The sequence below is a fragment of the Schistocerca americana genome, chromosome 7 (genome assembly GCF_021461395.2).
Source record: "Schistocerca americana isolate TAMUIC-IGC-003095 chromosome 7, iqSchAmer2.1, whole genome shotgun sequence".
Lineage (NCBI taxonomy): Eukaryota > Metazoa > Arthropoda > Insecta > Orthoptera > Acrididae > Schistocerca > Schistocerca americana.
Genome location: NC_060125.1, coordinates 552,206,715 through 552,234,660, shown reverse-complemented (window position 1 = coordinate 552,234,660; position 27,946 = coordinate 552,206,715). Strand labels below are relative to the sequence as shown.

General features: G+C 39.8%; 1 protein-coding gene across 1 annotated transcript in view; it reads right to left on the bottom strand.

Annotated features, from left to right (window-relative positions):
• The window catches only part of LOC124621778 (apoptosis inhibitor 5), a 91,273-nt gene extending 63,790 nt beyond the window's left edge, over positions 1-27,483 (bottom strand). The window contains exons 1-3 of the mRNA XM_047147214.1: positions 27,220-27,483; positions 24,581-24,742; positions 7,014-7,179 (exon numbers count right to left, since the gene is read on the bottom strand). Coding sequence (XP_047003170.1) covers positions 7,014-7,179; positions 24,581-24,742; positions 27,220-27,294 — 403 coding nt within the window. The 5' untranslated portion in view covers positions 27,295-27,483. The remainder of the gene's footprint in view (positions 1-7,013; positions 7,180-24,580; positions 24,743-27,219) is intronic.
• Between the last annotated feature and the right edge of the window lie 463 nt (positions 27,484-27,946).

Genomic DNA, 27,946 nt, shown 5'->3' with positions numbered 1-27,946 from the left:
ATCCCACACACACTAGCAGTAATCAAGACTAGGTTGCACAAGCATCCTGTATGCAGTCTCCTTTACAGGTGACACAGTGTCTCCTAAAATTCTCCCAATACACTGAAGTCGACCATTCGCCTTCCCTACCACAATCCTCACATGGTCATTCCATTTCATATCGCTTCACAACATTACACCAAAGATCTTTTCTAAACCATTTTGTAGTTCTTCTTCTTCTTCTTTTAATGACTTGACTAGACAGTAAACAGCACCAGCAACTGCAAACAAACTGAGAAGACTGTTCACGCTGCCTCCCAAATAATTCATATTAACACAGCAGAGGAGCTGTAACACTTCCCTAAGGAATACCAGATATTACTCCTGATCCACTTTATGACTTTCCATTAATTAGTACAAACTGTGTCCTTCCTGCCAGGAAATCATGACTCCAGTCACACAACCAAGACAATACTCCACAGGAACGTAATTTGATTAATAATTACTTGTGAGGAATGGTGTCGAAAGTGTTATGGATATCTAGACAAATAGAATCAAGCTGAGAAACCCTGTCAGTGGCACTCATTACTCTTTGCAAATACAGAGGCAGTTCCCAGAATGAGGTTTTCACTCTGCAGCGGAGTGTGTGCTGATATGAAACTTCCTGGCAGATTAAAACCGTGTGCCCGACCGAGACTCGAACTCGGGACCTTTGCCTTTCGCGGGCAAGTGCTCTACCATCTGAGCTACCGAAGCAGAGATGGTACAGCACTTGCCCGCGAAAGGCAAAGGTCCCGAGTTTGAGTCTAGGTCGGGCACACGGTTTTAATCTGCCAGGAAGTTTCACAGAGGCAGTTGTATAGATCACAAGAATCTACTCACCAAGTGGCGCCACGACAAAATACGCATAAAGGTTAACTAAATGCACAAGCTTTCAGGGCTAGTGGGGCCTCATTCTGGCAGAAGGGTTGAAGGGGAAGGAAGAGGGACAATGAAAAAGGGTGGCAAGGTTTAGGAAATGGCGAGAGTGCAGAAAAGTCGCCCAGAGTCCCAGGTCGGGGGAGATTACCAGACAGGGTGAGAAGGAAATACTGATCAGTCTTTCCTAAACCTTGCTGGTCCTTTTCCTTCATCCCTATTCCTTCCCCTTCAACCCTTCTGCCACAACAACGAGCCACTGACGCCGAAAGCTCGGGCATCCTGTGGAGACAAAAGTCATGGGATACCTCCTAATATTGAGTCGGAGCTCCTTTTGCCCAGCATAGTGCAGCAACTTAACATTGCAAGGACTGCACAGGTTGTCGGAAATCTCCTGCAGGAGTAGTTGCCCATGTTGCCTCTACTGTCACTAAAATGTTGCCGGTGTAGGATTTTGTGCACAAACTGATCTCTTGAGTATATACCATAAATGTTCAATGAGATTTGCATCCGGCGATCTGTAGTGCCAACTCATTCGCTCGAACTTTCTAGAATGTTCTTTAAATCAATCACGAACAGCTGTGGCCCAGTGACATGGAGCACAGCCATCCATAAAAATTCCATCATTGCCTGGCAACATGAAATCCTTGAATGATACAAATGGTTTTCAAGTAGCCAAAAATTACCATTTCCAGTCAATAATCAGTTCAGGTGGACCAGAGGACCCAGTCCATTCCATGTAAACACAGCCCACACCATTGTGAAGCCACCATCAGCATGCACTGTGCCTTGTTGACAACATGGATCCACAGCTTCATAGGGTCTCTGCCACACTTTAACCCTACTCTCAACTCTGACCAACTGAAATAGGGACTCCTCTGATCAGCCCACAGTTTTCCAGTCATCTATGGTCAAACCAATATGGTCACGGGTCCAGGAAAGGTGATGTCGCGCTGTTAGCAAAGGCATTCGTATTAGTTGTCTGCTTCCATAGCCCACTAATGCCACACTTCACTGCGCTTTCCTAATGGATACATTTGTCATACATCATACATTTGACTTCATAATCATTCATGGATGTGTGTAGTCCTCAGCTCGGTCCAGTTCCCAAATGATTGAAAAACAAACTCATGTTCATAGAACTTTTTCTGTTTATTTTCATAAGTAGCACACCACACAAATTATTTAATGTTCCACCCGCAACAGCATAAGAGGCTTTGCTATGTCGAGTATACCTACTTCTAAATTACTCATGTTGGCAGCCATATTATGAAAGGATAGTTGCTGCTCGCTATACAGTGGATATGCCAAGTCACAGATAGGCATAAAAAAAAGACTGTCACAAAATAAGCTTTGTTTGGTGTTAAGCAGACACTACTTTGGGTTGTGTACCCTCTTTCCACTCCCCCCCCCCCCCTCCCCCCCAAGTTTTCGTGAGATCAACCTTTATCATTTACGTACAATTACACAGTTAAAATACAGTGAAAAACACAGTCTGGGTAGAAGACAGCGACATCCAAAATCGACAACATACTGATAGACAGAGCTGTAATAACGGTAACCACAACTGTATTCTGGGGCATTCGTAAAACGATCTTTATTGATATCATGTACTTTGATACAACTACAAATGCACCCAAATATGAGGAGACATTGACGTGGTTTAAAAAATCAGCCAACAGGGGTGACATTCGAGTCAGTCGTCCAGTTTCGACAAAGACCTTGTTGACCGAAAGCTTGTATTGTGACAATCTTTTTTGTTGTGCCATCTGTGACTCAGCATCTCCAATATATGGTGAGTAGCAACTTTCCTTTTCATAATACTAAAACAGAATGCAAGTAACCTACTACAAACAGCATAGTGAACACATTACCGTAGCAAAGATGGCCATGAAGCCCACGCCTACCATAGTAGTACAAGTTTATATGCCAACTAGCTCTGCACATGAAGAGATTGATGAAATGTATAATGAGATAAAAGAGTATTCAGATAGTTAAAGGAGACAAAAATCTAACTGTGATTAGGGGACTGGAATTCAATAATAGGAAAAGGGAGGGAAGGAAAAATAATAGGTGAATATGGACTAGGGGAAAGGAATGAAAGTGCAGGCCGCCTGGTAGAATTTCACACAGACCACAATTTAATCATCACTAACACTTTGTTTAAAAATTATAAAAGAAGGGGATGAGGCCTAAGGGCACTGGAAGGTTTCAGATTAATCATTCAACGGTTAGAGATTTAGGAACCAATTTAAATTGTAAGGCATTTCCAGGGGCAGATCTGGACTCTGACCATGATTTATTGTTTAACTGTAGATTAAAACTGAAGAAATAGCACAAAAGGATTTGGATAAGTTGAAATAACCAGAGGTTGTCGAGAGTTTCAGGAGCAATGAGTAACAGCTGACTAGAACAGGGGAATAGTACACACAAGAAGACAAACGAATAGCTTTACAAGACAAAATAGTGAAGGTAGCAGAGGACCAAAACAAGTTAAAAGACAAGTCTAGTAGAAATCCTCGGATAACTCAAGAGATATTGAATTTAATGGATGAAAGCAGAAAATTTAAAAATGCAGCACAAATGAAGCAGGCAAAAGGCAATACAAAAGCTAAAAAATGAGACTAACAGGAAATGCAAAATAGCTAAGCAGGAATGGCTAGAGGATAAATGTGGACTTTGAGAAAGCTTTTGATGAAGTTGACTGGAACATTCTCTCTGAAATTCTGAAGGTAGAAGGGGTAAAACACATGGAGAACAAGGCTATTTACTTCTTGTACAGAAACGAGACGGCAGTTATAAGAGTTGAGGGGTATGAAAGGGAAGCAATGGTTGAGAAGGGAGACAGGGTTGCAGCCTATCCCTTATGTTATTCAATCTGTACACTGAGCAAACATTAAAAGAAACAAATGAAATCACCTGATAAACAAAGTAAGAGCCTACGGAATATCAGACCAGCTGTGTGGCTGGATTGAAGAGTTTTTAGCAAACAGAACACAGCATGTTGTTCTCAATGGAGAGACGTCTACAGACATTAAAGTAACCTCTAGCGTGCCATAGGGGAGTGTTATGGGACCATTGCTTTTCACAATATATATAAATGACCTAGTAGATAGTGTAAGAAGTTCCATGCGGCTTTTCGCGGATGATGCTGTAGTAAACAGAGAAGATGCAGCATTATAAAATTGTAGCGAAATGCTGGAAGATCTGCAGCGGACAGGCACTTGGTGCAGGGAGTGGCAACTGACCCTTAACATACACAAATGTAATGTATTGTGAATACATAGAAAGAAGGATCCTTTATTGTATGATTATATGATAGCGGAACAAACACTGGTAGCAGTTACTTCTGTAAAATATCTGGGAGTATGCACGCGGAACAATTTGAAGTGGAATGATTATATAAAATTAATTGTTGGTAAGGCGGGTACCAAGTTGAGATTCACTGGGAGAGTCCTTATAAAATGTAGTCCGTCAACAATGGAGGTGGCTTACAAAACACTCGTTTGACCTATACTTGAGTATTGCTCATCAGTGTGGAATCCGTACCAGATCGAGTTGACGGAAGAGACAGAGAAGATCCAAAGAAGAGCGGCGCGTTTCGTCACAGGGCTATTTGGTAAGCGTGATAGCATTACGGAGATGTTTAGCAAACTCAAGTGGCAGACTCTGCAAGAGAGGCGCTCTGCATCGCGGTGTAGCTTGCTGTCCAGGTTTCGAGAGGGTGCGTTTCTGGATGAGGTATCGAATATATTGCTTTCCCCTACATATACCTCCCGAGGAGATCACGAATGTAAAATTAGAAAGATTTGAGCGCGCACGGAGGCTTTCCGGCAGTCATTCTTCCCGCGAACCATACGCGACTGGAACAGAAAAGGGAGGTAATGACAGTGGCACGTAAAGTACCCTCCGCCACACACCGTTAGGTGGCTTGTGGAGTATAGATGTAGATATAGAGGGGGCTGAAAATCACAGAGGGAGACCTAGAGATGAATACAGTAAGCAGATTCAAAAGCATGTAGGATGCAGTACCTATTTATAGATGAAGAGGCTTGCACAGGATAGAATAGCATGGAGAGCTGCATCAAACAGTCTTCTGACTAAAGATCACAATATCAACAATATTACTGTCGCATGGGGAAACATCATGGAATAAAAACAACTCCAACAAAAATTTTACCAGTACATGGCACTGTTAAGTGTCAGAATATGCACACCAAGAGACACACGGCACACAGTTATACCTTCCACGAAGGATTGCACACTGCTGGCAAATTGGTCCAATGTCTGCTAAGAGTCTGGAGAAAAGATTATAAAATTCAAAATGACAAGTTCTCGTAAGTGCAATGCGGCAGAGGGAGGAAAGTAGTTGATCCGGTGTCTGTCAAAGATGTGGTCATAGCATTGCATGAGGGGTCAAGTAGTGGTGTGCAAACTTGCAATGGACGGGCAATAGACGGAATGTTGGACATCCCTGCAAGGACAGAGCATAAAATTCTACAAAACATCCTGCATTGCTATCCATACAATATCACCCATATTCAGAAGTTGCTTCCTGCTGACCAGCTAGCAAGAAAAACGTTCACTCTGGGATTTCTTGCTCACATGGAAGTTGACAATGAATGGCAATGGAACATTCTGTGGACGGACGAAGCCCACTTCTATCCTCAAGGACAAGCCAATACACAAAATTGCAGAATATGGGTAACGGAAAATCTGCATGCACATCAACCAGTACCACTTCATCCTACAAAGGTGACTGTGTTGCGTCATTGGCTTGCATCATCAAAGGGCCGTATTTTTTTTGAGATGAGCTCTGCGGGTCTTGTTACCTGTACCATCACTGGTAAACACTATAATAGATTTTTCTGTGCGCCAATGTCATTCTAACCCTCCAACAGTGTGGCTGTGTGGGTAGGATCACTTTTATGCAAGATGACAGTGCCATCTATTGGTAAAATTTTTGTTCTTTTTTTCCATGACATTTCCTCCTGTGTCATTAATATGCTCTTCAAATTTGATATTCTGAGCAATGGTTCTCTTTCTACAGTGTTCTGAAACTGAAACTTTAATATTGACACCCCATACATCATCCATGTTTTTTCTTATTTTTTCTTTATCACACACACACACACAATATTAGCATACAATATTTAGAATGGTTGTAAACATATCATTTACACCACAATGTGCTACCACACTGAAATGAGGTATCATTCCAAATACCAAATTAATATGTGACACACAACATCTTGCCACCAGACAGCTTTCCTGGCATGTGCTGCTTACATGGGTGAAGTTATATGAAAATGATGATATGCAGTTACTTATGTTGTTCTTTGAAATTTATGCATAACTTTACCCAGTAGACCACAAACAAAATATGCTATGCCAGACAAGTCATCTGGCTGTAGGTACTAAATACCATCTCGCAAAGCTGGGATGGGTTGCAAGTTACCAACAAATGGCAGTCAATGGAAATGTACTAAGTTTTGTCACATAGACACAAACAGATGGTCATGTCTCTTGCGAGAGTTATAAAATGGTGCCAGGATACTCTAAACACAAGATGAGGTTTTCAGCTGGGAAAAATATGTTAACAGCTTATGATAACGGCTGTCTGTGTATTGCACATAGTAATTGTTGGTAATCTTTGGTCAGAGCATCTGGTGCTCCTATTCTCACAGAGTGACTATCATTTATTGCCAAAGTTTAAGGAATACAAAGGTGAAAAAGTATTTTTCTGACAGTGAAGATATTAAAAAGAGGCAGTGATAAAGTGGATGACGGAACAAAATATGAATTTGGGATAAGCAAAAAATGTATGGGCATTAGTGATTATTACATGGGAAAGCAATTGAAGGTATATTCTTGAGATTCATCATATTAAAATAAAAAAATGGTGTCTCAGAAAATTTACTTTGCTTTGCATAATTATTTTCCGGGTAATTCTAATACAAAGTTTTGCTGCATCTCTGAGAGGTAGTAGATACTACTTGAAATACTAAAAAATGAAGGCAGGTATAAGCAAAATATGGAAATAAGCATACTAGCTATTCTTTCAATCATTCAGTAACTTAACAGTAAACAGATAATATGAACCAAAGTCTCCTTACCTTTAGCGTCCATTTTAAAAAGTGTCATCAGTGAGTTATGAACCACGCTAAGTTCTGTAGGATCTCCAACTTGCAGCAATTGAGCCAGAATGTCTGCTATTTTCCTTGTGTGCTTGTTGTTATCCTTACACAAATTTGGTAGGTCTTTTACAGCTTGTTTTCGTATCTGCGGAAAGAAAGCGATTTGTTCGGCCATTTACAATACACACACTAAAGCTGCTCATTGGGCAGTTTTCATATGTGACATTGCCCCAAAGCCAAGCCTCAAACAAAATTTACAAAAACCCTCAATAAAGTCATAAAACAGTAAAACTTAAAAGAACAATGACTAACTGCCATGAATTATGTACTTCTTTCTTCCATGGAATCTTGTACATAATATTCTGTACTTTGACTGATGCTCCATTCTAGTTCCAAGTCCAGGTTTCTGCTACTATTTTTAAACAGTGTTAAAACTGAAATTAAACACGTTTCTTATAGAACTATCCTAGCCACAATTACATGAGCGTCAGATAAGGTAAACATCAAGAAGGCTCTACAAAGGTGATTCAATGAATAAGTAGCAAAAGCCAGAATACTGCAAGATGTTTTAAATTTCATATTCATGTGGTTCCAGAAGACGGAAGCACATTTCATTTGAAAGACAACAAGTGTTCCAATGCTCTGGGACAATGAACTGCAGCCAGTGTAAGACAGCAGGTGCATTAATGGAGTATATATGATTAAGACAGTACGCAGCTGTGCAATTTTTGCTGTCAATGGTATCGTCCAAGAGATGTTCAACACGCAATGCATCCTGTATCTGCTGATAGTTTGTATTTCACAGAAAGTTAAGTTCAATTCACTAGAGTAATCAGCAAAAGATGAGAAAGACTGGTGGTCCTGTGTAATTTTCTACTGATGTCCCGCTGCAATGAGTCAGGAACAATCTGTGAAGATCATTTACATTATTATCTCAGTTGCAACAGTGAAAGCCACATTCCTACTGCACCATTTGTGATGAAGCAAGCTGGGATATTTTTATTTCTCATCTTGTTTTGCCATCTGCCCCCTAAAAATTCATTTTTTTCCTTTTTGAATTAAGTACCATTAACATACATGAATACAATCTTCATTTGGCCCTCAGTTTTAAAGACGATAACACCAGATCTGATTTTATGCTTAGTTTTATGTATGTAATTGATTTTCTAATTTATTTTGAAAATTCCTAGTTAGCATCTTTCATTATAGGGCAAAATCAGTAATTGTAAGCGTAGGCTTCCGCGGCCGTTGTCTTCTTCAATAAAATTCTTCAGGGTATCAGACCGCATCGTCATAATTTAAAATGCGCCAACGTTTCGGCCAGCGTTGCAGCTAGCCTTCATCAGGGCCTTACGTTAACTACTAAATGAACACACTTGGTTCCTTAAATAGCTGCACGAGAATACCATGTCATTACTTGATTGGCTGTAAAAGGTGGAGGAGGAGGGGTGAAAGGTAAGCTTTATTGGTGTTTCCTTTATTATCTGTCATTGGCTGAAATAGCTGTTTTCTATTGGTCTTTATATTAATCCACCCCATTGGAGGAGACGGACGAATAGCAAACAGGTGATGGCTGTGACGTCACACTGTTTCCATGCTGTCCAGAAGCCGGCTGCGGCATGCCATTGCTTTGTGTGCTCGCGACCACTGCTGCGGCTCTCCGCGTGTCTGCATGGGCCGCCACGGCTCTGCCGCCGCTCCGTAGCCCTGCTATTGCAGGCAGCCAAGACCTCGGAAGCTTGTACCCGTCCTCTCTATTCATGTTGGCGGGTCTTTTGGCTATTTCTATCACCTCTCTAATCTTTCTTTTGAAAGTGAGAGGCTGTTTCGCCAGGACGCGGGCTTCTTGAAAAGTATTGGTTTCCCGCACTCGTCTCGATGTTCCGCCACTGCTGACTTAGTGTGTTGTTTCAGGCGGATATATCTTTCATGTTCCGAGAGCCTTCTGCTAATCGGACGTCCCGTCTCACCTATGTAGACTAATCCACACGCACAACCAATTTCATACACGCCAGCTGTGTGTAGTTTGTCAACTGCATCCTTGGTAGAACCGAGCATGTCTGAAATTTTGTTTCTGCTTCGGAAAATTGGTTTGATGTCGGCTTTTCGTAGAATTTTGCCAATACGTTCGGTGACCCCTTGTACATATGGTAACACAGCAATGCTCTGTGCCTCCTTCTCCTCTTCCCTAATAGTCTTCTCCCTTGTCGACATGGTGCTGTCTATCATCTGCTTCCCATAGCCAATAGTTCCGAAGATGGACCTGAGGCATTCAAGTTCTGTCTTCAGATGTTCTTCGTCGCTTATCATGCACGCTCTCTTCGTTAGCGTGTGCAGGGCGGACTTCGTCTGCGTGGGGTGATGGTGGGAGGAGGCGTGAAGGTACCTGTCCGTATTGGTTGGTTTCCTGTACACTTTGTGGCCAAGTTTACCATCAGGTTTTCGATAAACTTCCACGTCGAGAAAAGGCAGCACCCCATTCTTCTCTGTTTCCATTGTAAACTGAATTTTCCTATGCTGTTGGTTAAGGTGCTCGTGGAAGTTCTGTAACTCCTCTTCTCCTTGGGGCCAGATGACGAAAGTATCATCGACATAGCTATGGGAAGCAGATGATAGACAGCACCATGTCGACAAGGGAGAAGACTAATAGGGAAGAGGAGAAGGAGGCACAGAGCATTGCTGTGTTACCATATGTACAAGGGGTCACCGAACGTATTGGCAAAATTCTACGAAAAGCCGACATCAAACCAATTTTCCGAAGCAGAAACAAAATTTCAGACATGCTCGGTTCTACCAAGGATGCAGTTGACAAACTTGGAAGACGAAATACTAGCAGTCTTTAAGTATTTATTTGGCTCTATTTGAAAACATGTTAGCAAAACCAGCCCTTTATTAATTCCAAAGTAATCAACAGTTTTGTCAAAAGTATTGTTCGTGTAACTATATATGTTAATTAATATAATAGAGGGAAACATTCCACGGGGCAAAAATTTATCAAAAAACAAAGATGGTGTGACTTACCAAATGAAAGCGCTGGCAGGTCGAAAGACACACAAACAAACACAAACATACACACAAAATTCAAGCTTTCGCAAAAAACTGTTGCCTCATCAGGAAAGAGGGAAGGAGAGGGAAAGACGAAAGGATGTGGGTTTTAAGGGAGAGGGTAAGGAGTCATTCCAATCCCGGGAGTGGAAAGACTTACCTTAGGGAGAAAAAAGGACGGGTATACACTCGCGCGCGCGCGCGCACGCACGCACACGCACACACACACACACATACATCCATCCACACATATACAGACACAAGCAGACATATTTAAAGACAATATGTCTGCTTGTGTCTGTATATGTGTGGATGGATGTGTGTGTGTGCGCGCGCGCGAGTGTATACCCGTCCTTTTTCCCCCCTACGGTAAGTCTTTCCGCTCCCGGGATTGGAATGACTCCTTACCCTCTCCCTTAAAACCCACATCCTTTCGTCTTTCCCTCTCCTTCCCTCTTTCCTGATGAGGCAACAGTTTTTTGCGAAAGCTTGAATTTTGTGTGTATGTTTGTGTGTCTTTCGACCTGCCAGCACTTTCGTTTGGTAAGTCACATCATCTTTGTTTTTTATATATATGTTAATTTCTTGATTTAAACAAATAATTCAGTTTAACCCTTGTAGTAGAAGAAACTGTTAAAAAGACAATTTTTCGATGTAGTCAGTTAATTTAATGAGTTAAGTTTTAATTGTAATTTCTGTAAATTTAACTTCGAACAATGAGTAGTTTCAGCACATATTTTTGTGAGGATACATAAGGGCCCCGATTTTTGGTCACAAAATGGATGAGTTTCAGATGAGAAATCTGTGTTGGTTAGCACAACAACAACAACAACAACAACAACGCTTCAAGGTAACTGTGAAATAAGTGTTACACAATTAGGCTGTGTGTTAAAACAGTGACAGTGTCTGCTCCATATGTACCTTTCTATCCTTCAAGACTGTGAACTTTGTGGTTAGGTTTCTACTGCTTGTAGATGTTCAATAGTAAAATATTGTAGCAGTATGCAGATGTTTGCTTGAAAACTATTAATGAGGCTTATCAAAAGTTAAACAATAGTGCACTGGCCATATTAAATGTGTATATGGGGGGTTGTGAAAAGCAAAAGTAAACTTCTGTGAAATGAAAATGTGAGTCTGTCGGTTACATCATTCTAAGTTGTCAGTGTTTACCTCAAACCCCATTTTTCAGCCAGTGTAGCAATGCAGTAGGTCTATACCGGGGACAACATAAAAAGAAACTGCTACACATTCTGTAGGAATCTTAACAAGCAGTACACAGGAGAAGAGTTGCACTCCTGACAATGTGTGTGATTCTTCTGGATGAAAATGCTTGCCCTCACCCACAAAAGCAAACAAAAGAATTATTGCAATCATTTCACTGGGAACATTCAGAGCAACAATGTTACATCATCAAATTAAACCTACATGTGTGGGCTCATTAAAAACCATGTTAATAGGAAGCACTTTGAATACGGTGAGGTCATAGTTCAAGAGGTCATTCACTGGATAATGCAGATGTCAAACAAAATCATTTCTTACAGAATTATCCTTAACTCAGTATCATCCTAATTACAGTTACTAATAGTGTCACACAAAAGAAATACTGAAGTGTGACTTCTGAAGGATGTAATAGACTGGATGTAAATTCTATTTCACAAGACTTCAAACAATTAAGAAATAGATTGAAGGGTGTTTAAGTAAATTATTTCATTGACAGAGGACATAAATAATAGGGCAAAGAATCTTCAGCTATGATTCTGTGATCTATTGACAGCATTTGATCTAAGTTCTAATGAGATATTAGCACAACATGTCTCTGGTTTAGCCCCTTTTTAAGAAATGAAATGCATAAAGTTACAAAAGAATGTCATCCCAGACTGGAAAAGATCAAACATATCCTCTGCCAAGGATTTGGCCATCTATCATTGTGCTCAGAAATTAGGAACATGCCATTCACAACCCTTCTCACACGTCCTGAAGCGGCATTCCTCTGCCCCCCCCCCCCCCCTTCCAAACTATGCAATATTCCACTCCATCTCTATGCTACAATCACTCCCAATGTTTGCCAATGGGTCATATCACTCAGAACGTCGAAGTGCAACACCTGTCAGGCTCACCCACTTAGCACATCCTCCTCCAGTTGGTTGACTGGGGCCTTAAGGGACTAAACAGCAAGGTTGTCAGTTCCTAGATCCAGGGGAATTCATCCACTGTTGGTGATGTCTGCCAAGTCTGAATTCTGGTGATGAAACTACATATGAGCAGTAAAACAAGGGAATAACCAGGAATGACAAATAAATTACAGAGAAGTATTTGGATTGGGCTGATAAGTAGGTCAGAGTGGACAATGGGTCTCCCATGACTCGTCCAATGGTGAGAAAAACCCCAATCCGCATTGAGCCCTGATAACCTGATGAAGGGCGAGGACAGCAACAAAGCAAAGGATTTCTTCTAGTTGGCAGATTCGTAACCATTAAAAGTAAGAAGGCTAAAAATATAATGGACTTCAGTTGTACTGTCAACTATAAAAAGAAGAGGAGATAAATAGGTAATGCAGCAAGCAGGTATTACCGAGAGTCAGCATGCGACAGGTGTCATCCCAGTCAAAGCTGTCCAATCCCTGCTCCTGAAGGTAAGCCATATCTAAAAGCAATTGCAACAGAGAAAAAGTGGGATAAAAAAGTGAGCTCGTCAAAGATGTAAGATCAGGGGTCCCTCAGACCCAGCCTGCAGTAGGAGAGACCTCAACCTTAACCACCATACCCCTGCCCCTAAGGTAGTTTAAAACCTTACATCTCAGAATAACAACCACCTTCACCGAAAACTGAAAACCAATTCAACTGTCCACGAACTGTATGTCAATGTTACATGCAAGGAATCTGAAAGGCCATTATTAGCATGGTGGGCCAAAAGGAGGGAGCATTTCGCAAGGATATGAGCTACTATCTGTAGAGTGACACAGCCATAGTGTAGGAGTAGCCAATTACTTACACACACACACACACACACACACACACACACACACAAAAACCCAAACCCTATTGATTAGCCCAGTGTGGCCAATATGGAGGCAACATAATATGATGGATTCCTTCCATGCAGAAGGGGAGAGCTACATGCAGCAGCAGTTTTGATGGTGTGGAATGTATTAGAGGGGGCAGTAGCCAACCAGATGTCATTCCGTTTTTGAATAAGCAGAGGTTTTATTTGCACCCGCAAACCTTCACCTGGGATCGTCAAAACTAATGGAGGTAGAATAATCGCTCCTCTTGCCAAATGGTCGGCCATTTTATTCCCTAGGATACCGACATGCAAAAAGGATGGAATATACATGGCCTGATCAGAAAACTGTCGAACAGTGACTGTGTAGCACATCAAAGGGTGGTACGACAGTGATTGAATAGGGAAGATTCCTGCTTCAGCAAGAGACTTTCTGCAGGACTATAGCAGAAACTTGATTATCCCATCTTTGGTTTCCTGGCTTCTTGGATTATCCGACAATCCGTCTGCAGCCCATACAGAACAGTGTGCCATCATTATCAATCGATTTTACTCCTGTCACAACAGGTGTCCACACATCTCACAAATACTCAGATGAAAGACTACTGTACCGCCAGACTGCACAAAAAAGGGCAGCTCGTTTTGCATTGTCATGAAGTAGGGGAGAGAGTGCCACAGACATGATACGTGAATTGGACTGCCAATCACTAAAACAAAGGCATTTTTCATTGCTCATGAAATTTCAATCACCAGTTTTCTCCTCCGATTGTGAAAACATTCTGTTGGCACCCACCTACATGGGGAGAAATGATCATCACGATAAAATAAGAGACATCAGGGGTCGCACAGAAAAATTTAAGTGCTCGTTTTTCCCACGTGCTGTTCGAAAGTGGAATGGTCGAGAGACAGCTTGAAGGTGGTTCACTGAACCCTCCGCCAGGCACTTTATTGTGAATAGCAGAGTAATCACGTAGATGTAGATGTTTGCTTTACTGTACTATGTTGTTTTATACACATGCTTTTTAAGTTCATTACTGTATTCATTTCAATTTTAAATTTGCAGTGTAGTTTTATACAGTTTATTAAGTTGTGATTCAGAAGCGTAAGGAATTCTGAAAGACTAAAAAAGGCTACAAGTCAGACAAGGACATGTGATGTGTGCACAACTGAACAGAAACCACGTGTTCTGAAAAGATTTGACAAAGGTGGCTCAGTTACTAAATTAGCCTTTGAAATGGATGCTGGAATGACAATCATTAAAGACTGGAAAGAGAACCAAAAAGTTCTTTAAGTTTTTTCCTTAACTGCAGGTGGTGAAAAGACTTACTTGAGTAAGAAAAAAATCAGAGTTAGGCAAGTTGCATCTCAATGTGGTTCACTTCAGACTACAATTATTTCTCTTTTAATACTAAAATCTATTGTCAGAAAGATGGCTTAGCAATGGGCAATTCTTTAGCTGGGACAGTTGCAGAAATTTTTGTGAGCCACATTGAGGTGCAATTCCTGAAAAATATCCCTGATATTGCAAACAAAATCACATATTACAAGCGATATGTAGATGATACATTAGTGCTTTATAATGGTTCAAAAGTTGAAATTGAGAAGCTTGCTGAAAAATTAAACTCTATGCATCCGAAGTTACAATTTAAGGTTGAGCATGAAAATCAAAAGTCTATTAACTATCTAGATCTCACTATAATTAATTACAATGGGAAACATTGCTTCACCATATACAGAAAACCTACAACCACTGTTGTTATTATTATTGCCACATCATGTCATCCTGACAAATACAAAAAAGCATTTTTCAAGTCTATGATACACCGAATACTAAAATTACCGCTGGAAGCTAATGAGATCAAAAAGGAAATGATCATCTTAAAACAAATTGCGAAAACCAACTCTTTCGACACACGTCAGGTAGATATCATTTTTAATAAAGTGCAACAATCACAAAGTACTCCACTAATAGGTAATCAAAAATATATGAAGATGACATATATGGGAAACATATCAGATAGAATTACTAATTTATTAAAAAATTCTGGAATAACAATAGCATTCACAGCTGACAATACTTTACAACAAAAATTAAGACATACCATAAGTAAAGATAATGAAAAATTTACCAGATCAGGAGTGTATAAGATCCAATGTAAAGACTGTGAGAAAATAAATATCAGCCAAACAGGTCGAAATTTTGCAGTAAGGTACAAAGAACATACGTCGGGTACCTCACGAACAAAATCTGTATTCGGCCATCACATAACATTTAACAACCATGCTGAGGGGACAGTAGAGCAGAATCTACAAGTTCTTCATTACACAAATAAAGGCTTACTTGTGAAAATCTTAGAAGAAATCGAGATATATACTCATTTGAAAACCAAATCATCAATGCTGCTCAATGAACAATTAGATTTTCGCGAAAAATATTTTTACGACCTTTTCGACAAAATTTTACAGAGAAGATGCACCTACTCTTTTGTTTTAAAATATAAGATTAGTTATACCCATGGCAAAAGCTATGTATGAAAAATATGCTATACAACATATAAAATTTTCATTAAATTGAGATTGATTATAATAAAAACTATTAGATCAATGAGTTCTAAATATTTAATCGATGGTCTCATCAGTTATTCAGACATACATAATGCGGAACGTACTCTTGGCTGCTACCCTACTGTTATAAAGAATGTAACTATGAAAACTACAGTTAAAGCAAGACGATTCTGCAACATCCATCAAAGATGCAATTGTCAGGTAGGCGACTCGGTATAATCAATATATACCACAACTCCATGACTTTTACATCTTTGATTTAACTGACACTGTAATAGTATTAAAGTTGCCCATAGAGGGCACAGCTATTATACATCGTAGTTTACCGTTTTTATGTAAAATATAATAAGTTTTACACATACTAGCTATCTGTTAATCAGACATTTTAAATGAATCAATTTTATGTTATTAGTGTATTTTGCACTTATATACTTTGACGATAGTGTCATATTATGAATGCTGACTGACAGTTGTGAAGTAGTGCGAGAGGAAGTAGGCGGAGCCCCTGCATATTTAAGCTCATGCTCAGCACTCATAGCCATCGGTTGACTTCATAGCAGCTGAGGAGAGCTCCGCCTACCATCCTCCAAGGAAGCCATGGGTATAGTAAGTTTTATTTTATCTTGTTAAAATTTTGTCATCATTAGACACTTTTCATTTTATTTTAAGATTGGTCTCTAGTACTTTCTAAAATTAATTCACATGTCTGAAGATGCAACAGTATATTTAAAATTAGGACGATTGTTGACACAGTTCTCCAGAAATGTGATAATATGCAAGCAGACATGTTCCAAAATTCTACAACAGACTGACGTCAGTCTTGTGCATCCATCTGAAGACCCTTCTCAAGAACAGGACTGACCTGCACTTTCTTCCCCAACATCAACAACACTTTGCTCCTTTAAGCAACCTATAGTGGACTGCCGCTAGAAAAGTAGTGGTACCCAGCCAGGTTCCATGGGCTTTTTTTCTCTTGAGCAAAGTCACTTTTCTATCTCATGGACACTTATTTTGATATCTGTCATTTTGATGTTAGTGCGATGATTTAAATGAAGAATTACAGTGTAATCTTCCTCAGTGATTTTTTATATATATATATATATATATATATAATAGAGGGAAACATTCCACGTAGGAAATATATATCTAAAAACAAAGATGATGTGGCTTAGCAAATGAAAGTGCTGGCAGGTCGACAGACACACAAACAAACACAAACATACACACAAAATTCAAGCTTTCGCAACAAACTGTTGCCTCATCAGGAAAGAGGGAAGGAGAGGGAAAGACGAAAGGATGTGGGTTTTAAGGGAGAGAGTAAGGAGTCATTCCAATCCCGGGAGCGGAAAGACTTACCTTAGGGGGAAAAAAGGACGGGTATACACTCGCGCGCGCACACACACACACACACACACACACACACACACACACACACACACATATCCATCCACACATATACAGACACAAGCCTGCTTGTGTCTGTATATGTGTGGATGGATATGTGTGTGTGTGTGTGTGTGTGTGTGTGTGTGTGTGTGTGTGTGTGTGTGTGCGCGCGCGCGCGCGCGCGCGAGTGTATACCCGTCCTTTTTTCCCCCTAAGGTAAGTCTTTCCGCTCCCGGGATTGGAATGACTCCTTACTCTCTCCCTTAAAACCCACATCCTTTCGTCTTTCCCTCTCCTTCCCTCTTTCCTGATGAGGCAACAGTTTGTTGCGAAAGCTTGAATTTTGTGTGTATGTTTGTGTGTCTGTCGACCTGCCAGCACTTTCATTTGGTAAGTCACATCATCTTTGATTTTTATATATATATATATATATATATATATATATATATATATATATATATATATATGAGTTTAGTATTTTGACCTTATCCATGTCATCCTCCATTTAGGTGCCATTATGGTTACAAAGAGTTTGGACAGATGACTTTGAGCCATTTACTGACTTAGCAAAAGGCCAAACCATGCTAGGATTTTCTGTCAAGTCAACTATTTTAATTCCAATGTTAGCTTACAGGAGGTGTTACAGGGATTTATGTCACGCTAAGTGTGATTTCTTGGCTTGGAGGTTAAATGCCAGACTACATATCTTAAGTTCTGCAGTTGGATGCACAGTCAGCTCAAGGATTTTTAACTGTCACTTCTCTCTTCTTCCACCTCTCGCAATGTTTGTTACTGTGGAAAATGCAGAAATGCACAATGTTTTGGAGTACACATTAAACTTTTCGGCCCCTGTAAGTGGCAGGATATGTTAGTTTAAGGATTATAGGAAGACAAGGGTCTGTTAGTTCACGGGTTAGAGAAAAGGCAAGAGTCTGTCACCTCGAATAGGTCCATTCCCAGCAAAGCACTGTGGTATTCAAGCCTACCTTTGGAATAATGACAGCTTTACTTTTTGTGAGCATGGGCAGCCATTTATAAACTTTTAACACGGTTTCTGGGAGTCCATTTGTGGCACTGGGTTTGCATAACAATACACTGCAACTATAACCTTGAATGTACGACTATTAAATGAAAGTGTATTTCATTGCTGTGATCAAACTAAAATTAATGAAAAATAAAATTACACATCAATATTCTTAAAAAAGCAGTGCATGGTTTTAAGTACAAAGAAATATGAAACTGTATGAATAATAGGTACCGAGAACAGAGAAGAAGACAACCTCAGATAATTATAACGCTCTCGGACTTTGTATCTACAGTGCACTCAAGGTATGTTTTAAACACCGAATGCTCCGATTTGGCTAACCATCATCACAGGTTGTCCAACTAAATCGTTTAGTCTAAAATGTGATCAATCCTAAACTTCTAATTTCTTTGTTGTAGTATGTCACACTCAAGTAAGAAAGATTTGTAACAGCTACCAGTTTTAATGTACTTGAAAATATTGATTTAGAACTACTGATGGATGTTAGTAAAATTACTCTATGAATTATGGAGATTGGAGAGACTTCACTATACTGAATTTAGGCCTCGTATGTGTTTGGTCCACAGCTTACGTACGTATTACACAGTGATATGTATTATTCTGCATCATGAAAGACTTGCGTGCATGAAAGGAACACTGACCTGGGCATTACAGTGTTTAACTAGAACAAGTATCAGTCTCATGCAAAGACCAATTAATGACCTATGCTCAAATGGACAATTTATTCATCATGTTCTGTAAATTCCCTCAATGAGGAAAACCTACACAGACAACAAGATACCCATAAATATAAGACACACGAATCACAGAAAATTAAAATGCATAGACAATAAAGTAGCCAAATTTTGTAACACAATGTCATGGAACATGGTAAGTAAATAAAAAACAGTAATAATATATCTAAAAACAAAGATGATGTGACTTACCAAATGAAAGTGCTGGCAGGTCGACAGACACACAAACATACACACAAAATTCAAGCTTTCGCAACAAACTGTTGCCTCATCAGGAAAGAGGGAAGGAGAGGGAAAGACGAAAAGATGTGGGTTTTAAGGGAGAGGGTAAGGAGTCATTCCAATCCCGGGACCGGAAAGACTTACCTTAGGGGGGAAAAAAAAGGAAAAAAGGACGGGTATACACTCGCACACACACACACATATCCATCCACACATATACAGACACAAGCAGACGTATAGTAATAATTTAGTCATCATGTTCTGTGAAGTCCATCAATGAGGAAACCTACATAGACATTGAGATACCCACAAATCTAAGACATACAAATCACAGAAAATTAACCTCTATTGAGAATAAAGTAGCACAAATTTTATAATACAATGTAATGGAACATGTTAAATAAATATAAATAGTAATAAACTTGTGCTACAATGCTTAATGCTATTCAGGCTTTAGTCAGCTAAATACAATCACATAAATTAGAAAGAAAACTGTTACTTCGAAAAAAGCTGATACCTTGCAAGTTATACAATACAGTTGCTGTTTGTCTGCTATCAGAAGGTTGGTTAGTTGGATTAAAAGAGAGGGAAAGGGACCAAACTACGAGGTCATCAGTCCCTTGTGCCTAATAAAACAAACGCGACTGACAACTCAAAACAGAATGAAAGGAAAAATCACAAGAATGATTAAGCGCAACAAACATATAAATGGACAAAAGGGGACAAGAAAACCACAGAAACGCAAGAAATGGGATGAAGAGATTAAAACTACAAAGCAGATTACCATGGCTGACTGACCATGAGAATAGAAAAGGAGAAGCCAGCCACTATGCAACATATTAAAACCTCCACCCTAGAAGCACTAGGGTGGAGGACACAGAGGGACAAGGGACATGTGCAAAAACTTAGATCAAATGATAAAACCCACCCTTATGAATAAAATGTAACACTAAATCAACCAATGAGGCGTTGTCAGATAAAATTAGCGGCAACGAGTCAGGTAACCCAAGATTGCGTCACTGGGCAGTCAAACTGGGCGCCGCACGGACACTGAGGCGGGTCTTCACATTGCAGGAGATAACCGTGGGTCGCCCAAATGTGGCCAATGCGGAGCCGCCAGACGACAACTGATTCCCTGCAAGAGGCCTGCATGGAAGTCTTCCACAGATTCGTAGTCTCCTTAACGACACACAGTTTGTTGTGTGTACTGTTATGCCATTCCGTCTCCCGAAGCCGAAAAACCCTATGGTGTAAGTCAGAACACAGATCAGATTCAGAGATGCCCATCTCCAGAAGCAGTTTCCACGAAGCCTGTTTGGTCAGCCTGTCAGCAATTTCGTTGCTTGGGATGCCGACATGTCCTGAGGTCCACACAAACACCACTGAATGACGGGACCGGTCCAGGGCATAGATACACTCCTGGATGGATGCTACGAAAGGATGGCAAGGGTAGCACTGGTCGATAGCTTGTAGGCTGCTGAAGGAGTCAGTACACAGAAGAAACAATTACCTGGAGCACGAACGGGTATACTGAAGTGCACGAGAGATGGCCACCGGCTCTGCAGTGAATACACTGCAGCCATCGGGCAAGGAATGCTGTTCAAAATGGCCTCTGTGGACGTTGGCGAAGCCAACAAGACCATCAGCCATCAAGCCGTCAGTGTAAATCACTTCAGAGCCATGGAACATGTCAAGAATCTAGAGGAAGTGATAGTGGAGAGCGGCAGAAGTAACTGAGTCCTTAGGGTCATGCAAAGGTCCAGATGAATCTGCGGCCTAGGTGTACACCATGGAGGTGTATGCAGATGGACCTGGATGGGGGGTGGTAAAGGGAAGGACTCCAGTTCAGACAGAAGAGATCGCATGTGAACCACAATTGTTAGCCCTGACCTGGGTCGCCAATACAGGAGATGAACTGCTGCGGATGGAATAAGGAGATGGTAATTCAGATGCTCAGGAGAACTACGAATGTGTGCAACGTAACTGGCGAGCAGTTGTGCACATCTGATCTGCAATGGAGGGACACCGGCCTCCACCAGGACACTGGTCACCGGACTCGTTCTAAAAGCTCCCATCGCTAGGCGAACCCTGCAGTGGTGTGCACTGGGTCGAGTACACGCAACACTGACAGCGCTGCCGAACCATAAACCAGACTCCCATAGTCAAGGTGGGATTAAAGAAGGGATTTGCAGAGCTGCACCCCAGTTGGTGTTGCTCAATCAGCGGAGGGCATTGAGGTGCTGCCAGCACTTCCACTTAAGCAGAGGAAGGTGAGGTAGCAAATCACTAGAGCGTCACAAACCAGTCCTAAGAATCGATATGTCTCCACTACAGTGAGTGGATCATCATGAGGGTAAAGTTCTGGTTCCGGATGAACGGTACAACACCAACAGAAGTGCACAACACATGACTTAGCGGCCGAAAAATGGAAGCCGTGGGAGACACCCCATGACTGCACCTTGTGGATGGCTCCATGTAGGTGCTGCTTACCAACATCAGTCCTAGTGGAGCAGCACTCAATACACAAAATTGTGACTGAAGGCATTTTTTAATTCATACCTCGAGTGTATTGAGTACAGTCACATTTGAAGCTGCAAAATATGGACAAAATTAAATTGAATTTGCCCAGCCAGACACTGAAAGCAGTATACTGATACAGGCACCAAAGAATGTCTAGTGTGTGATTTTTGTTCTAATTATGTCAAAGTGAAGATCAAAAGCAAGTCTGCTGCAGACCAGATTAATTTTTGGTAGCAGTGGCAGAAATTGACAGTACAACAGTACCAGTACTTGTAACATCCATGGCAAAGCGTATCCAGAGATAATTTACAACCACAGAAAACAAAATTTACATTTCAGTCACCTCTTTTATAGGTGTGGGTTTAAAAATCTCGTATCTATTCACATCAGCTTATCTTTCAAAAAATATGAATACATCTGTTAAAATTAAAATGTCTTTCACAATACATTATAAAAACATATATTTAAAAATATCTTTACAAAACTTCAGTCAGAACAACCATTTTTTAAAATGTTTCTGTTGGGATAATACAGAAGGAATATATTTAGGTTGCGTATCTACAGCATTTCATCAAATACTTGTGGTTGTTCTGTTCGTTTCATTGTATTTCTGCAATTAAATATTTCTAGAATTATTCATGCGTGTTTGCCTATGTAGTGAGTGATGTCATGGTCACCATACTGTTTACACTTGAAATAGGGCGACCTCCTCCTTGATGATGTCATGGGTCAAAGCTGACAGGTGATACTGCGATCTTCAGCTCTGCTATTTAAACTACGTTCGAACTTAGCATTCTACACATACTAAACAACGCTAAAGGTTAATGTCATTTCTTTATATCCCACTAAGTTGGCACCTTACCAATCACATAAAGAATAAATCGCATTACAGAAGCGTCCCATTACATCCATCTGCTTAGACCCATCAAGTCACCAATATGACTGAAACGGCTACTTCCAGCGTATGTAAAATGATGACATTACCATCACGACATAGATATGTCAACAAACAAGAACAAAAATAAAAATGACACAGTAACATCTCACTCCAAAAATAAAATGAATCTAAAAGGACAACAGCAGAAAATTGTGGGTTTGGGTGGGGACACACTAAATAAACAAAAGAACACTGCACCATCCCAAAACATATAACACAAAAATATTTAATTAACAGCATTCCACTACACCAACAAAACCACACGAATCTGACACTTTTGTTGACCAAACGCAGCTACCACTAAAAAAGACCTAACATCTACAACCCCAAAAAGTAGAATCTAAGATTTCCCTTGACCTATATACCTCAATCACAGCTACTGGTACCAAAAAATCAACGGAAATACGGAAGCGTCCGATCCCACCCGTCTGCTTTGACCCATGACGTCACAAATATGGCGGAAACAAAAACACACACACACGCTTTCCACAAGAAGCCTAATGACACTAACGGGACAAGTGCGGGAAATGGGGTGTTTTGGGTGGGGGGCAAACTAAATATAAACAAATTTAGACGCCTTGCGTAGCTACAACGTGTAAGTGAAGACAGCCATGCATGAATACCCACCCACCTCCCCAGGGGTCGTAACCCCTGCAACCCATAGAAGATAAAGATGCTTCAGTAGCTGATTAGTGCTTTTTGTCTTTTTTTATAAAAAAAAAAAAAAAAAAAAAACAAAAAAAAACAAAAAAAAAACAAAAAAAACCACTCTCACGGGATAGAACGAACAGATCAGAAAGATAAATATAATGAACTAAAACAGAAATTCGAGGAAACAGATAATTAAAATAAGTAATAAGTGTTTTTAAATTTAAAAAAAAAATCTAACGAGATAGAACGAACAGATCAGAAAAGTAAATAAAATAAGATAAAACAGAACTGGAGACAGCCACACTCAAACCAAACTCCGTGCCATCATGACATCACACACGACAACACCCTTAAGTCACGGGTCAAAGCCGACGCGTGGGATCGGACGCTTCTGTCGACCTAAATCAACAACTATGACTCCAAAAGGTGGAATCAAAAACCCTAATACCCCATATTCACTACACTAATTAAAATGTAACAAACCTATTGCAAATAGGTAACACAAAAAACATCACAATTACTATAGAATAAAACCAAAACAAAAATTATTTACCGATCAAAGCCTCGGGCAATACCACCGTCGTTGGCCACCCCCCACCCATGCGCCTCGACAACACCACGTATACATGCCCCTGGCTCAAGCTGCCGGAACTATCGTCAACCTTATGTTCTTTCCACAAATGTGACACCTAACTTATTCAGCAATAAGGCCGAACACCTGCAGAAACTGTATGACAGATATGATATTATTACCCATCTCAGAGCGTATTGACACACACACACGAACTTCACTGACATAGCCAAACCTAACAAAAGAAAGCAATTAGAAAAATTGGACTCATTTCCACACAACAAGCACCAAACTAATCCAACCCATCAAAAATGCTGAACACAAAAACAACTTACTAAAAAACACTTCCACAACCTACATTACCACACCAACTACCAAAAACTCAAAACCACATTAGCACGATGACAAGCAAAACTCAAATGAACCTAATACCACATATTAAATTCAGCATGTCAGCATCCACCACCAGAGGACACCATCAAATACAACACGACATCTACAAACACATGCCACAACCTTATTACATCATGGGTGGAATAGAACCCTTCCATGGACCCCAATAATTAATAAAATGGTACTGAATTATGGTAAAAGTTATGTATTGGACCCCAATTGCAGTTTTCAATATGATGCAGACATAAACATTATTTGCTGCTGGTCAGTTTGTTACCACAGTCAGATTTTGTTTTCACATTCATTAACTTCGCCAGCTTACAACCAAATTGTCACCTTCCAAACTAACCTAGACCTCAGGCTGCACTACGGATCAGTTTGTCGTCACAACGAAGGTTTTAGGACGGGATCCAATTCGAAACTTTAGCTCATTTTTTTTTTCTCCATTTATGCAGATGACTGATTAGGTATACTTACAGCAATGTCTTCATCTTCGCACAAATCAAGCTGTGCTTCAATCGCTTTGTCAGCTAGGGCTGGGAAGTGCTTGAAAAATCTTGCAATGAACTGCGAGGCCAATCTTTTTTCCTTTGGTGAACCTTTGACTGCTTTTAGGATTTCAAGGTATTCATTTTCATGCTGAAAGTGTTGTAGAAAGTCATGAAACTGAACAGTTATAGACACTAAAAACAAAAGTTTACAAACAATTACAAGTTTTTTAAAGATCTTCAGATTGCACTAAACGGAAAGACAAAGCAGCGATAATTAAATGCTTCTCATGATCTTACATGGTTTTGTTGAAACCTCACATATCATACAATATTCTGAAGAAAATTCCACAAGAATGCACTCTGCAACAAAATTACAGCTAGCTGTAGGACCGAGTATATCTATGTAATTATGTGCCAAAGAGGAACACAGAGATTATTTAACACAGTGTTCCAAAGATGACAATCTGAAAGACCTACACGATCTTAAAAAACATAATGATCACTCTAATGAGAAAGGCATACATGGATAAATGTGAGAACAAAACAGAAAGAAATGGCTGGAGAAACATTTCGAAAATCATCTTTGGCCAAATTATAACAAGTATTGAAACCTTTTCTTTTCATGTGCCAAAACTGCATCAAAGTTGCACTGTGTATAACTGCAGACTTGAAAATTTGAATAAGGGACTGAATAATTATAGGTATCTGTTTCCTTTATGGTAACCCGTAAACGAAGAGTAATTAGTAAAATATCTTAATGTAAGAAAAACTGAAAAACTTTCAGTGCATGTATGAACTAACTGTCAATTGCAGAAATGAGGAGATACAAACTTTAATGTGCAGAAGAAAACAGAAATCTGAGGACACTTAATGCTATTATGATGGGGGGATGGTCTTGTGCAAAAGCAACGTCCTGTGGCAAAGAAACTTACAAACTATCATGTTAAACACATTTCCTTATGTTTATAAAAGACTTCTATCAGCATTTCTGATGATGCTTACAACATGTTGTCTGGGTCGACAGAAGCGTCCGATCCCATGCGTCGGCTTTGACCCGTGACGTAAGGGTGTTGTCGTGTGTGACGTCATGACGGCGCGGAGTTTGGTTTGAGTGTGGCTGTCTCCAGTTCTGTTTTATCTTATTTTATTTACTTTTCTGATCTGTTCGCTCTATCTCGTGAATTTTTTTTTTAAAATTTAAAAACACTTATTACTTATTTTAACTATATGTTTCCTCCAATTTCTGTTTTAGTTTATTACATTTATCTTTCTGATCTGTTCGTTCTATCCCGTGAGATTTTTTTTTTTTTTTTTTTTTTTTTTTTTTTAAGACAAAAAACACTAACCAGCTACTGAAGCATCTTTATCTTCTATGGGTTCCAGGGGTTACGACCCCTGGGGAGGTGGGTGGGTATTCATGCATGGCTGTCTTCACTTACACGTTGTAGCTACGCAAGGCGTCTAAATTTGTTTATATTTAGTTTGCCCCCCACCCAAAACACCCCATTTCCCGCACTTGTCCCGTTAGTGTCATTAGGCTTCTTGTGGAAAGTGTGTGTGTGTTTGTTTTTGTTTCCGCCATATTTGTGACGTCATGGGTCAAAGCAGACGGGTGGGATCGGACGCTTCCGTATTTCCTGTTGTCTTTAATGAGGTCTTCAATGTGATAGCTACAATTACTTTTACCTAATGGTCCCAGATCAGTAACATGTACACAAAAACATAAGCTCACATTTCTCATATTGGTCTACTGCAATATAGCTTCACTAGCTACGATGCACGTTTCATTTCTTCATACCTTCACCATACTGTTTCTCTCTAACGATTTCGTCAGCGTACAACATAAGCCAATCAACAAGGGGAAAAAATACTCCTTACACATGAGCATCACTTTAAAATAACATTTAATTGTTTACTACCATACACCTATATCCACAGTAGATGCTGGCCTCAAAGTCACGTGTTTTACCCAACAAATAAAAAAGATACAGCAGGCCTAGTTTAACTACATCCTTCTCACATAGAGCCAACGACTTATCCCAACTAAGTATGAAATGCGACAGACACAGTGAAGAGCACAACTAAACAATGTTTAAAATTTGTCTAATTATAAGCTTGTGGTGGCAAGACAGGCATAATTGATGATCATACAGATCGAAAATGGTTATACGATAAATGCAAAACTGTAGCGGTGACTTGCTTTTAAATTCTACAAATTTCAGTCGAAAATATTTTTTGTTTAAATGATCTGGGAAACAAATTATACTACTACTATACTGTTTATATTTCATTCAGTGACCTGCTGCAATTTAATGACTGGGACACAGCCAGTGGCATTGTTAATGTTGAATATTTGGTAATAACAGTTTTATACGACCGCAAAGGTTAAGCGCTCTACACATTGAATCCGCTTATTGCTACATTCATACGGAGTGCAATGCAGGTAAAAAAAAACGAGAACTTGAATGGAGAAAGAGTTATCAAACAACAAATTTCAGAAATTCCAATTACTTCGGCGCATGCACATCTTTTGAGAACACTACACCTATTGCAAGTTTAAGAAAGTATCAATGCACTTCTTGAAACCTTTAAATCCCTGCTATGGCTTATAAACATCGCTCTCACCTCTCCAATCTTCTCTTTAGCGTCTGCCAAAATACCAAAATTTTTATAAAGTTTTTCTATGCTATCAGTAGCCATTGCACTTCAGCATACACCAAATTTACGTTGTAAATTATTTTTCTTCCGAAATAATCAAGTTTCGTAGAAAATAATAAACTGAGGCCACACTACACGAACACAGCTACACTTGCGTAAACAAACACCGTGAATTGCTCAGCATCAGCCCACAGCACACCGTTTCTCCACATTTAGAGGGAAAACACGAACACAGACATTCGATGGCAAAGAGCCAAATCTACTATCGATTTAAGTAGTGATCTCTGCTAGTGCACTAATCTCACTTTAAAAACATTGCATTATTTGATACTAGTAACATTATTGAGTAGCGAAAGTGGCCAAACAAATAAAAATAGAAAACTGAAACACAAAATATATATTTCACGCAACAAATCCTTAAACGTTTCACTCTAATTGAGTTGACTATGAGTGTTAGGAGAAACTTAGTGATTATTACACAAGCTAACAATTCTTTGCCTGTGTTTCACAATCCTACGATTTATTGGAGCAATTTTGTTTCAAACTTACGATGCGTTATTTAGTTAATCCTTGATGAATAAGTAATGTTTTTCTTAACTTCGTATTCTCTAAATGAGTTTTCATAACTTTCGGATTGGAAGTACTGGTCAGTGTGTTCGAGAGCTGTTGTTCAGACTTTTCGTGAGACGTTCAC